The sequence below is a fragment of the Strongylocentrotus purpuratus genome, unplaced genomic scaffold, assembly GCF_000002235.5.
Source record: "Strongylocentrotus purpuratus isolate Spur 01 unplaced genomic scaffold, Spur_5.0 spur5_scaffold_11, whole genome shotgun sequence".
NCBI lineage: Eukaryota > Metazoa > Echinodermata > Echinoidea > Camarodonta > Strongylocentrotidae > Strongylocentrotus > Strongylocentrotus purpuratus.
The window spans coordinates 7,893,817-7,907,217 of record NW_022145596.1 but is presented as its reverse complement, the minus strand read 5'-3'; the positions used below and the strand labels follow the sequence as shown (position 1 = coordinate 7,907,217).

The 13,401-nt window shown below is 37.7% G+C and overlaps 1 protein-coding gene across 2 annotated transcripts; it reads right to left on the bottom strand.

The window, feature by feature from the left end:
- Window positions 1–2,810: 2,810 nt before the first annotated feature.
- LOC764821 (putative defense protein 3) lies at window positions 2,811–12,599 on the bottom strand. 2 transcript variants are annotated; one of them, XM_001201345.4, is made up of 7 exons: window positions 12,128–12,599; window positions 10,110–10,329; window positions 9,155–9,219; window positions 5,992–6,021; window positions 5,242–5,274; window positions 5,036–5,068; window positions 2,811–3,743 (listed from the first exon to the last, which is right to left on the bottom strand). In XM_001201345.4, exons 1-7 carry the CDS (start codon window positions 12,351–12,353, stop codon window positions 3,670–3,672), a joined length of 681 nt encoding a protein of 226 aa, XP_001201345.1. In that variant the 5' UTR covers window positions 12,354–12,599; the 3' UTR covers window positions 2,811–3,669. The 2 variants fall into 2 exon arrangements, with proteins under 2 accessions (XP_001201345.1, XP_003723318.1); XM_003723270.3 differs by lacking the exon at window positions 5,036–5,068 and having other exon boundaries at window positions 12,128–12,596.
- Between the last annotated feature and the right edge of the window lie 802 nt (window positions 12,600–13,401).

The window sequence follows — 13,401 nt, the reverse complement described above, 5'->3', positions numbered from 1 at the left end:
CACATAATGATGGGCAGGGCTTGACTTGACAAATAAAATGGCCTTTAGATTGCACAATGAAATACAAATGGTCTATCACATTCAATTTTTTTTTGAGGGAGTGAAAGTCGACACAACACAGTGCAACCCTACCATAACATAATTTTGTGTGTTGCATAGGTAGTTTCTCAGTCTCATCAGCGCCTTTGATTAGGCAACTAGATAATGACGCTTGGGATCGGATTGTCTACAAGGCAGCATTTTGATTGTACATTGTGATAATTATCTTTCGTTTGAAGGCGATACAGAGGCGGCGCTCCGGGGGGGGGGGCACAATGCCCCCATTTTTTAGGTACCCAACAGTGCCCCTTCTTACATAGGACAAGTACCCCATTTCCTTTGTCAGAACAGCCCCTCCCCCTTCTTATAAGTGCCACTTTCCTTGTGTTAAGTGCACCTCCCCCCCCCCCCCATTTTTTTCATACGATCGACTCATCGACCCCCTTCACTTTCTCATAAACGTGCCCTTTTGCTTCGACAACTGCCCTTTTGACTTGCAATAAATGTCCCTTTTCCATTCTCATAAGTGCTCTTTTCCGTCTCTGGTAAGTGCCCCTTTTTAAGTTCGATAAGTACCCTTAACCATCTTTAAGAAGTCCCACCCCCCCCCTTCACCTCTGATAATTGCCTCTGAAAATTAAATTAAAATCTGACAGGTTTTATTTTGAAAAGTGCCCCCTTTTCTTTGTAACAATTGCCTCTTCCCCTTCTGATAAGTGCTTCTTTTCTTGTTTGACGAGTGCCCCTGTTCACCTCTGATAAGTGCTCCCTTTATTTTGATACGTGCCCTTTTTCCTTCTTCAAAAATTTCCCCTTTTCACCCAAACAAGTGCCACTATCACAATCTGACAGGTGCCCCTTTTCCATTCTCATTATTGCCCCTTTTCATCTATGGTGAGTTTCTCCTTTTCGCATTTGATATTTAGCCCTTCTTTAGTTTGAATAGTGCCCCTTTTCCTTTTAATAAGTGCATTTGTTCTTCTGATAATTGCCCTTTTTTCCTTTTTAATAAGAACCCTCTACCCTTTCTCTTAAATGCCACTTTTCACCTCTGATAAGTGCCCCTTTTATTTTGACACGTGCCCCTTTACCTATCTAATAAGTATCATATTTCCTTCGGATAAGCGCCACTTTTCCTTTTGTATAGGAGCCCCTTCCCTTTTTCAAATTGCCCCTTAATACATCTGATAGATGCCCTATTAAAATCTGATAGGTACCCTTTTCCTTCAACAAATTCCACATTTCCATTCTCACAAGTGCCTTTTTAAAAATTCTGTTGAGTGTCTCTTTTCAGGTCCAACAAGTGCCCCATTTTCACCTCTGATAATTGCCCTTTTTACTTTAACATGTGCATCTTTTCTTTTCGCATATCTGTCTTTTTTCCTTCTGATTAGTGCCTACTTTTCTTTTCTCCATAACATTCAAAGCGACTTTAGAGCCCATTCCCCCCCCCCCCTAGAGCTCGCTAGCAATTGTTATAATTATGTTACTCATAAAAGAACTTTTCAGTCTTTCTTCATTAGATTGTGCTTAAAACTAATCAGGGTTTGTTTTATGTCCTCTTTATAAGATGTCGCTTAAGCAGTATTGTACTATATAAATATTAATAACATTCCGCTTTTATATAGCGCTTAATACATCTACGATGTCTCTAAGCGCTTTACAAATATACTGTTACCCCGGTGACGATGTAGGGAGTAAATACCAATGTCTGAAAATGGTGTATGATTACTTTGAGGTTTCCCTTTATAGGTGCCCAATTTTTCCTCCAGAAAAAATGCCCTTTTTTGTTAGTGCCCCCTCCCCACTTTGGAAGACGCTCCGCCGCCCCTGAGGCAATAGACCGGTTTACTATCATAGTTTAAAGAGAGGTTGTTTGACAATCCGCAAGCTAGCTCACGGTTTCCCCGACATAGCGACAAGTAATGTATATAGACTGGATTCCAATTATTGCAGTTCATTCATTAATAACTAGTCACTAGATCCCCAGGAAAGAAACATCCATAAATTTGAATATGTTCTTTGACCGGTCTATTATCCCGTAAGTATTTCATGGCAATGTGAGCATTTCTGGGCATGCACTGTTCATTTTGCATTTATTTATATGTACAATATCCCCATGGCATGATGCGTCAAAGAACCCAGCAGTCGCTGGCGGCCTGGCGCAACCCTACGTCAGGCAGGCAAATGACGGTTCGTGTGTAACGGGCATTACAAGGTTACTCTGATTATATTTTCCCCAAGATGAAGATTGCAAGGGATCACAGAGTGGTTAAATATACCAGGTATTGATATAACGTGATCGATAAATTTATTGTTTAAGGTACAAACATTTTTTTAACAGACAAACGAATCATACAAGTTGTTTTTTAACATGGTCATAATGGTAGAGAGCTAGGTAGAAGAGGACTACAATTCACGTAAAACATGACGAAATGCGTGTATAATCACAGGTGTAAAAGAAAGTGTACGAAAGAGAGATAGAGGGGAAAATCCTCAGCTCTAATATTATTATTATTAGAGAAGGTGGACAGAGAGAGAGAGAGAGAGAGAGAAGAAGAGATTGAAAGATGCAGAGACAGATAGAAAAGAGACATACATGCATTATCCTGACTATTTTAACCTGAAAAATTACACGTATATGAGATTATCTGCGATCCACTCATTGTACACAATTTATTTTCTTTTTACTTCTATTTTAAGTTGCAATACATCACATTCAGATAAAAATTATTTCGTACAAATTTCATATTGTAAGTGATATTTTTTGTATGGTACTAGTATTATTTTAGATCATAGTTACCGAAATGTAGCAACAATTATTGCTAGAAAACAAAATTCTTGAATACAAGGCAAACGTAATGCACACTCAGTCCTAACATTTCTAATTTAACGTAACTCTCAATCCAGCTTCACGTCTATACGTATATCAGCCTTCATAATAATATGAACAGATATCACGTTACATTGTCAATGGATTGTGATTACATGGAAATGAAAACAATATTGTAAAACGAATTCTAACAGCTGCTGGTCATGTTGATCCAAGTAATAAGTAAACACTTATCAATATCATGGGAACTAAGCAGCATTTGTCTATACAAAACATTATACCTGCACCTTAAGTGGAATATGGAATATCAAATTAATGTAGAAACCCTAGTCAAAATGACTCTAATTATAAAAGAAATATCACGTTTGGAAAATGATTAGTTCACTCATAAATGATATTATTTAACTTAAGCGAAATGTAGAGCTTCTATACGTAACGTAATTTGACTAAAGATCTAATTTTCTCCAACTTACAATTATATCTTTAAAAAAGCTTGATCATAAACAAACACACATGGTTGTTTTTAATCTAATGTTTAATGAAATTCAAACTCAAGTTCAAAACTTGTTTTTATGCTTTCACAAAGTAAAAGGTCGTCGTAACGATGCAACCGGGTAGAAGAGCGATAACTATGCAAACAACTACAGACCTAATCTTTCAATCTTGCAACAACATTAAACTTGATCGTAATCAAACACACATGGCTGTATAACTTGATGTTAAGTGAAATTAAAACTAGACTTCAGAACTTGTGTTGATGTTAGTTAGTTGCTTGGTAACGTTTAGAAGAGCAATATCTAGGCAAACAACTGAAGCACGCTGATGACTACTGCCAGAAGAAGAATCCCGAAACCAGTAGACAGCCTGACAGCTACATATACATTAAAAGAAAGACAAAAAGAGAGATTTGCATCAACTGACACGTTCAAAAGCAAATAGGTTATTTTCATAAATTATTGCTGATACGACACCATGGCGTCGTCTTTTCGGTGGTTTGAGAGGAGTGCAGGGCGCCGTCTTACAAAGAGTCCTCCAATCAATCGCAAGTTTGCAGTCTCCTATTTCTTATAGTTGCGATTGATATCAACTCTTTGTAAGACGGGACCCAGATGTCATAACGTGTTATCTATGTCACAGCTTATGGACAGCATTAACGATTCAAATTACGCCTAACTGGGAAATAATTTCCATAGTTCTTTGGAATCACATAGGGACGTTATAATGTGATATGCGCTATCATAGCATAATGGAAGAACGATTCTTTTTGTTACTATTATTATTATTACAGTGTAGTATTATCATTGCTGTAGTTATTGTTGTTATTATGGGGATTTTTTAAAAATCTACGTGAAAACACGTGGTAGAAATAGCACACTCTTAAATAGGTTTAGTTAAGTTATACCCGTTTTGGGGAAGGAGGAACACATAAAATTCACCCCTCCCCCCAAATGCATGGAAAAAATGACCCAAATATTTGTCAAGAGTGCAGTAAGGGAGTTCGTGGGCAAAGAAATGTATCGTCCTGATTTGGTGTGAACTATTTGTTATCGTGCGATTATGAATCATAAGCGTGATGAGGTATGCACATGAGCTCAAGTTCAAAATAAATATTGGCATTGCCCCAATATTTAGGGAGTGGTTGAGTTTGAAGGTCAATAAAATGTCTGTTATTTTTTTTATTTTCAAAGGCATTGAGCTTGGACTTTCAGACATCTATTGAGAATAAGAAAGGCACGATACTAGTTTTTGCATGTTGTACATATGGATAATTACCAAAAACCTTCAACTTGGTAAATGCCGCCAATTAAATTTCCTTAATCGAAATTTATCAAATCATATGCTTTTATTTAGATTAGCATTTCCTTTATGTCATTCCAATTAATAAAGTATATAATTACATATTTTTGTATTATTCTTCGTAATTACCATTACTACCATTATTGACATCATCACAATCACCGTTGTCGTCAACATTAAACTTTCAAAAAAATAACAACGAATTATTATAGAGGTAACTATATGGAAATACCCATAATTCATTAGCCCGTAAAGTGTTTTCCAACTTTTTAATGCAATACGAATTAGGTGATAGAAATAGATTCAAGGACATTTAACCAATATGTATTCCATTAGTTTTATTACTAAGTAAACAACATATTTTACCATTTGCAGTGGTCATTGCCGCAGTAGTAGGTTCTGCAATAAAGAGAGTTTTTAGAGACTTATGGAAATACCAATAATTCATTAACTCGTATAGTGTTTTCCAACTTTTTAATGCATACTAGAATTAGGTGATAGAAAAAGATTCAAGGAAATTTAACCAATATTTATTCGATTTGTTTTATTAATAAGTAAATAACATATCTTACCATTTGCAGTGGTCATTTCCGCAGTAGTAGGTTCTGCAATAAAGAACGGGGAAAGAAGATAGATTTAAAAAGAGGTTTCGTGGTATAGTGGATACGTAACCGGACTGTGAATCACACAGCTCGCGGTTAGCTGATATGAAATATATACGACATACTTGCTTTACTATAAGGCATCATAAACATCACTCAAAAGTGAACGAAACTGACTGCATTATTCTTGATAGATAAAGTTCATATCTTTCGAGAACTTTAATTTTTTTTTTTTAAATCAATCTTCCTTGATCAATAATAAGGAATCAATGTACAGCGATGTGACTGTGCCCCCCCCCCTCTCTCTCTCTCTCTCTCTCTCTCTAGAAGTTTATGGAACGATTTCCGCCTGTTAAGTTCTCGGTACTGATATAATTATTATTATAATCATTAATTTTATTATTTTTTATTATTATCATAATCATATTTATTTTTTATCATCATCACCATCATTATGATTATTAGATTGGGTTTTCATGCAGTTGAAAAACAAAGCGTCTTCGAAGAAACGGAAGCGATCGAGGGAGAAAATGTTGATTTAAAATGCTTGAAGTTTGCATTTTAGAGCATTTGAAACATCGTTGTAATGCAAAATAATTGCATGCAACTTTTTTTTCTTGTGAGGGGGCCCTTTGGGTGTAGAAAATTAATCCGCATCCGCCCCTCTGATCCCGCTTCCGGCACCTATGTGATCTCTACATAAATATAATCATATCTTACCGCCCATAGTGGTTGGTGCGTCCGTCACGGCTGGCATAGAAAAGAAAAGAGAGAGATGGCAGAACAGTTAGCAACCTAGAAATGGAAGAACTAAAAGGGGGAAAAAGAACATTTACTTTAATCCAATGTTGCCACAGATGGTGCATAAACACAAGACTAAACATAAGTTTAGTCTGAACACTTGAAGTGAAAACTCCACAGAATGTAAAGGCAGCACATTTATCCATATAATTCAGTTCCTGAAGATAATCATGAAATAATGTGATCGAACATTAAAAAAACTCTTAACGGATTTTTCGTTTAGTTGAGTCCTGTAGGATTTGGAAGATAGCCATGCTTGTGCCTAGACGTCTTACCTGAGGGGCGTTTCATGAAACAATAATATTAGTCGGTGGTTTTCACCGACTAATATCATGTTCACCGACAATTCTTTTGTCATCGACTATTTTCCAGGCCTGTGATTGGTCAAATTTAGTCAGTGCTGACTAAATTGTCGGTGAATATGATATTAGTATGATAATTGTTTCACGAAACGCCCCCCGGGGCTTCGAGTGCAGGAATATCTGATTCGGCACGACATAAGCTGAATTGATGATTGATTGCTATGCAACATAAAACATAACTATTAAAGATAACGATATAATGATATTAATAATGATCAATTTATCTATCAGAAGTTGATTGCAACATTTTTTCGGTCTAGTACCTTTTACTTTTTCTCCCAACAAAATTAATCTTACAAGAGACTCTGATGTTCTTAAATGAGCCCAAAATATTTTTCATTTCTTTCTTTAACTATTCCAATCAGAGTAGTTTGTTTAAGCCCTGTCATATTTATGCCATATATTGAAATTAACAAACTTACGGGAGTTAGCAAGAGCACATTTTTTCAAGTCCAATTATGAGGAAATATTTAGCAGCGAATCATCCGGTCGGTGAATAGGGGGGGGGGGGGGGTAGGGAATGAAACACTATTTTTTTTTTCGGGGGGGGGCGGAATAAACACATTAATTTTATCTATGTATTTATTTATTTATTTTGCTAAGGGGGGGGGGTGGCCCGCTTTAGTTTTTTGTTTAAAAAAAAGTAAAGGTAAAATTTACGTTTCCATCTTTTGTGATACCAGTTTTTTTTTTTTGCTAGGGGTGGGTGGGGGCGGTCGCCCCCCCCCCCCCCCCCCCCCCCGTGGCTCCGCGTCTGCAATAAGGCTCATTTAGCTATGACGCAGCAACCGCATAGTTTGTTTTATGATGACGTATTTAATATACACTCTAAGAAAAAAGGGTGCAAAGTAAGAGTTTGCACCCTTTACATAAAAATGAACCCTATCGACCACAAAAGGGTGCAAAATAAATATTTGCATATTGCATGCATATTCATGATTACTTTACACGTGTTCACATAAAAATACATTAATCATGATTTGTTAAGCAAATTATGACAACGCATATCAATTTTGTGATTTGTATTTTCCTTCGGCAATCATTAACCAATAGATTATTTTGTCTGATCATGTTACAATTACATTCACGTTTTAGCAATAGATATATTGATTATATGATTACTAACCAAGAAACAACATTCATGTTTAATATGTATTTGTGGACGATCAAATTCCTCGAGTATTCCTCGAGTATGGGAGCAGGATTGCACCGTTTAAAGGGTGCAGGATTGAACCCCTAAAGGTGCTGCTATTGCATCGGTTTGCACCCCTCATGGAGCAGGATTGAACCATTAAGGGTACTAACATGTCTCCTAAAAGTTGCAGTCTGGCACCCTCTTAAAGGGTGCAGGATTTAACCCCTTAAGGTGCTACCAGTGTGGCATCGGTTTGCACCCCTAAAGGTGCATACTTGCACCATTTTTTCTTAGTGTGTACGCGTTACATTTCCGTATCTTATCTCCGCATCGTATCACTACAGTGCGTATAACAAAAGTGTGCCCAACTTTAGTAGCTCCTAAATAAAAATGTATAACCAAATTGATTTCATGATGAAGAGTAACTTATTTTCTGTCCAATGATACCCTATTTACCACGGGTAAATGAGCACCAGGGTCTTTAAAAAGTATTGTTAAAATCGCCTTGTTCTAAGTTTGGGCTTAAGGAACCAATGTGGGTCAGGCCATATACATGTGCTGTTTCGGTTTTAAATCATTTTGATAGTTAAATTGTACCTCGTGTTTCAGTGCTTCATGCAATGTATCTAGGCTTTCACATAAACTTGTTTAAATCCATAGGATAACCTGTGACTATTTTAAACAGCCGACTAAATTCTTTTCTCATGATATCTAAGAGAAACCTGATTCTAGCCAAAATTTTGGTCGATAAACGCAACCTAAGTTATCTCTGCTCACGTGTCCACTGAGCCATTTTACACGCGTAAGGAACATAATGATAAGGTGTTTATCTCGAATAGCGAATGAAAACTAAAATGTTACTAAACTCAAATGCAAGAAAGAGCACATAGTGATGATAAATATCAAATAAATTGTATTTTGTATCACTCAATGAGAATGTTACCTTAAACAAGGGATGCGAATGAAGTCAAGATTGTAATCATTATAACGAAGAGAATATCGTAAATTGTGCCTGTAATAATAATTTTCTTGAGTATAAGTTGATATTAATACCTTTTTTTCCAACTGCATAATAGTCAATCTAAATAAATGTGCAATTGCTATTGGAATGAGATAACACACACACATAATGGCTTTTGACCCAAATTCATTGCTTCAGCCCAAACTTGGTACACGCGGATCAGTTTGACAATACCTTTTGAAAGGCCTGCTGTTCAGTCGTCCTTTGCAGCACAATATTGTATGGAAACATTATCATTTGATAGTGTATTAGTTCTTCTTTGCAATAAAATATAATTGAAGGTCACATAGATTATAACTTTTTAAACATAAGCTACCAAAGTTGGGTACACTTTCTTTTTGCGCGCTGTTGGGATTCATTAACACGTACAGGTACTCTCTCTCTCTCTGTCAAAACCCTATTAGGGGTGTTGATCAGTATCTAAACTAGTAATATTAAGAAGATGATGGTGAAGGAGACGAAGAAGATGAAGATGATGATGATGAAGAAGAAGAAGAAGAAGAAGAAGAAGAAGAAGGAAAAAGAAGAACATGAAATTCAGTTTATATTTTGCTGAATACATACAATCACCAAGTATCTCTGACAAGATTCCCACGTAGAAGTTATCATGGTCGGTGGCAACCGTGGCGCTGTAAAGGAAGATGATAAGCCAAAAATACGATAACAAACAGTAATGATCATGATGACGATGATAATGATAATGATAATAATGATTAGGAGAATATATAATGATAATAATGATGAAATTCATAATTATAAAAATAATCATAAAAATGATAACATTAATAATAATGATAATATAATTACTATTATAAGTAGTAGTAGTAGTAGTAGTAGTAGTAGTAGTAGTAGTAGAAGTAGCCTAGTAGTAGTAGTAGTAGTAGTAGTAGTAGTAGTAGTACTAGTATATTCTGGATTTACATAGCGCTTAATACAACTACGATGTCACTAAGCGCGTTACAGAAATTGTGTTACCCCCGTCATCGGATTCAGACTTGCTCGCACATTCTCAATCCCCTGGACAGCATTTTAGCCAGGACCATTTTACAGATGCTCACAAAGATGATCTATAATTACTTTCGCATCTTACAAGAGGCGATGTAGATAAAATGCCCTACCTGATGATAAAGTGTCGTGCCGGGAGTTTAATTCATAACCTTTACATCTTCAGTCATACTTATACTTATACTACGACACTACTTGTAAGTCTTAAAATCAACTTAGAGAGAAAGAAATGCTAATTATTATGTTATACCCGATTTAACGTTATTATTATCATTATTATATTTGTTAGAAAGGGGCAATCAAGACCATCAATAAGAGCATTGACATATTTCAATGTAAATATGGCGATTCTATTTTCCTCTTGTATACTATAGGCACCTTACCTTGACAACACAACCTTTTATCAACGATGGTTAATTACGAGTTAATGCTAGTTTAAAATGGCATACAATAAATATTTAGAGGGGAGATACACTTGTACAATTTTGCAAATATTAAAAAGGGTGAAACTCACAAGAATCTAACGTCCCCTGTTCCAGCGTCTGGGACTTGCCATGTAAATACTTGGTCAGTCTTCTCGTCCATATTAGTGTGAGTGACGGTAGTATTACTGGTGGTGCAGAGGAGAAGCTTCCCAATGGTTGCGTTAGGAGCCGTAAAAGTACCCACAGGCACATCATCCGAGACTCGACGAGCCTGTAGCAAGAAGCCCTGGAACGTCCCCTCGATCGTAACTGGTTTGTACGGAGGAGGAGGAGAAGGGGAAGGAGATGGGGGAGGAGAATGAGGAGAAGGAGGAAGAGGAGGAGGAGGGGGAGGAGGAGGAGGGGGGGAGGAGGAGGAGGGGGAGGAGGAGGAGGAGAAGGAGGAAGAAGAAAAGAAGAAGGAGGAGGAGGAGGAGGAGGAGGAGGAGGAGGAGGGGGAGGAGGAGAATGAGGAGAAGGAGGAACAGGAGGAGGAGGGGGAGGAGGAGAAGGAGGAGGAGGAGGAAGAAGAAAGAAGAAGGAGGAGGAGGAGGAGGAAGAAAAGAAGAAGGAGGAGGAGGAGGAGGAGGGGGAGGAGGAGGAGGAGGAGGAGGAGAATGAGGAGAAGGAGGAAGAGGAGAAGGAGGAAGAGGAGGAGGAGGAGGAGGAGGAAGAAAAGAAGAAGGAGGAGGAGGGAGGAGGAGGAGGAGGAGGAGAATGAGGAGGAAGAGGAGGAGGAGGGGGAGGAGGAGGGCGAGGAGAGGGAGGAGGAGGAGGAGTAATAAAAGAAGAAGGAGGAGGAGAAGGAAGAGAAGGAGGAGGAGGGGAGGAGGAAGAGGAGAATGCACAACGTTATGTAAAATAACAGTTACAGGGGGTACAACAAAAATGATAATAGGTATATTTCAAGAATTATTATCATCTTTATTTTGCCTGAATAACGACGGTTGACAACATTAAATTGCGCGAAGCCTAATGATGACATCAATCATCTTTAATTTAACCCAATTCACATTTCATGTGCTTGTATTGTACATTTTGAACTATTTTTCTTACCCATACAACCAGGCGCGTACGCAGGGGGGGGGGGTTTGGGGGTTGAACCCCCCCCCCCCCTTTGGTATTTTTTATGTGTGTATTTTGGAGGAAACCCCCCCCCTTTTGTAATTTAAAAAAAAAAAAAAATATATATATATATATATATATATATATATACCAATGGCTGACCTAAAAATTTGACCTTACCCCCTCCCCCCAACGGAGCAAAATGTCAAATTTTCAAATTTCGAGACCAAAAAAAAAAAAAAAAGGGTCCTCTTACCCCCCCCCCCCCCCCCCCCCCCCCCCCCCCCCCCCCCCCCCCCCCCCCCCCCCCCCCCCCCGCTTATTTAGCGGCTGGCTGAGTCGTTGCGATTTTTTTTGAGACAACAAAAAAAAATGTCCTCTTACCCCCCCCTTGAAAAAATCCAGCGTACGCGCCTGCATGCAACTCTTTTATCAATTTCTTATGCTTGAAAATACTGATTTATATATTTATGAAACTTCGGAATAACGAACCTTCGAAATCATCAACCTTCGGAATAACGGACCTTCAAAATTGTCAGGCTAATTTCCATAGATCTTTCTCCAAAGTTGTACTTGGACTATAGTGGTGTTAGAGTATTAGTCATTATATTGTATAATCAAAATAACACTACCGGGAATCGTGTGAAGTAGTGTGTCCCAGGCAATATGCAAGTTCAGAAATGCACTGTGCCAAATGTTGTACAGTTAATGATCTAAACCAAAGACGTTTAAACAGTACTTTTAATCTTTGTGGGGGGGGGGGGGCAAAGTTTGAAATGAAATAATTTTTTTTTTCAGAATGGCAGAAAAGGATGGTTTTATTTCTATTCTCTTCGATTGAGATGATATTCATTGCAAAATAAATCATAATTTGAATATGAGGAATGGAAGGTCAATCAGATGTTATGATACATGTAACTTTTCTGGGGAATCTCGATAGCACTTGGCTCACTTCGTAATTATGAACCTTCGGAAAGAAACATGAAATCACTTTATCCCTTACCTTGGACCTCGTCGCCCCGAACGTACTCCTGGACGTCAAAAGTGATATTGTACGGGCCGTCACCAGTTTGTGGAGGAATGGGTGTTTCACCTGTTACGTGCCCTGGTGTGGCAGTCACACATGCAGATACCGGTGCGCCATTTTCGTAAGCCTCGCTTGAGGCGAAGAGAATCGCCAAAACTACAGCGACTAGCAAGAGAGAGGTTTGTACACGAGCCGACTTCATCTTTCTTTTTTTCCTTCTTTCTTTATCAATCTTTCCAAAGAGTGAGACGATATCTCTTTCAAATATCGCACGGGTAGTATTGAATAGTTTGGAAAGACGATGATTCTCTTTACAAAAATACTTTTTTTCAAATTTCGCACGAAAAATCGTAAATAGTTGGAAAGCCTTTATTAACCGGGTGCGACGAGACGCTCACTCAACTTGTTATGAAACGCATAAAAAAGGCTGTCGATATCAAATATCCAATTTTGTTCAACCTCAGCAATGCATATTGACTTTGCATTCTAGTCAATAGGCGGACGAGGTGGGGGTGCTTGGGACATCAGCCCCCCGCAAAGAATTCAAAATTACCAATATTCAGGCAATAAGTCGTATATTTGATAATAGGTTTTTTGTACACCTACCTAGTACACTTTTATAACAAAATTATATTCATATTGTAATAAAGTGTAAACATATCTCAGTTACGTCGCCCCCAAAGTTAAACAACTTGAAAAGGTCGATTTTCCGGTAGTATTAAACTCCCCTGGCAAAATTATGCAATTATGTATAAAGTCAATCCATGGCGTATCCAGCATTGGGTGAATTTTACATACGAACCCCTTTGAGTTCGTGATCCTATACGAAATAGAAATTAAAGCAACTTGCAATATGGGTGCACAGCTCATGGGGCTGTCCGAAAACACTATGCCCCCTCCCTTCCTCTCTGTTTATAAATTTCCTGATACTCTATGACGAATAGTTATCAAACATACGTCAGTCAAGAATTATAAAGTTGTGTATTCAATATGACCAAACAATACTCCTAAAAAGCGGAATGATGTCGAGGAATGAGGAACTATAATTGAAAACTATGTTTGGTGAACGGTGATGATTATTTTATGAATTTATTTTGTTTTTAATATATTTGTCTATTTAAAAAAAAACTCAGAATGACTTAGGGACTTGGTAACATTGTTCAGATGAGGGAAAGTAAAAACGAACCATTACTAATGATAAAAATTGGGAAAAACTGATCTGATCGATTCCTCAATATTATGAACCAACA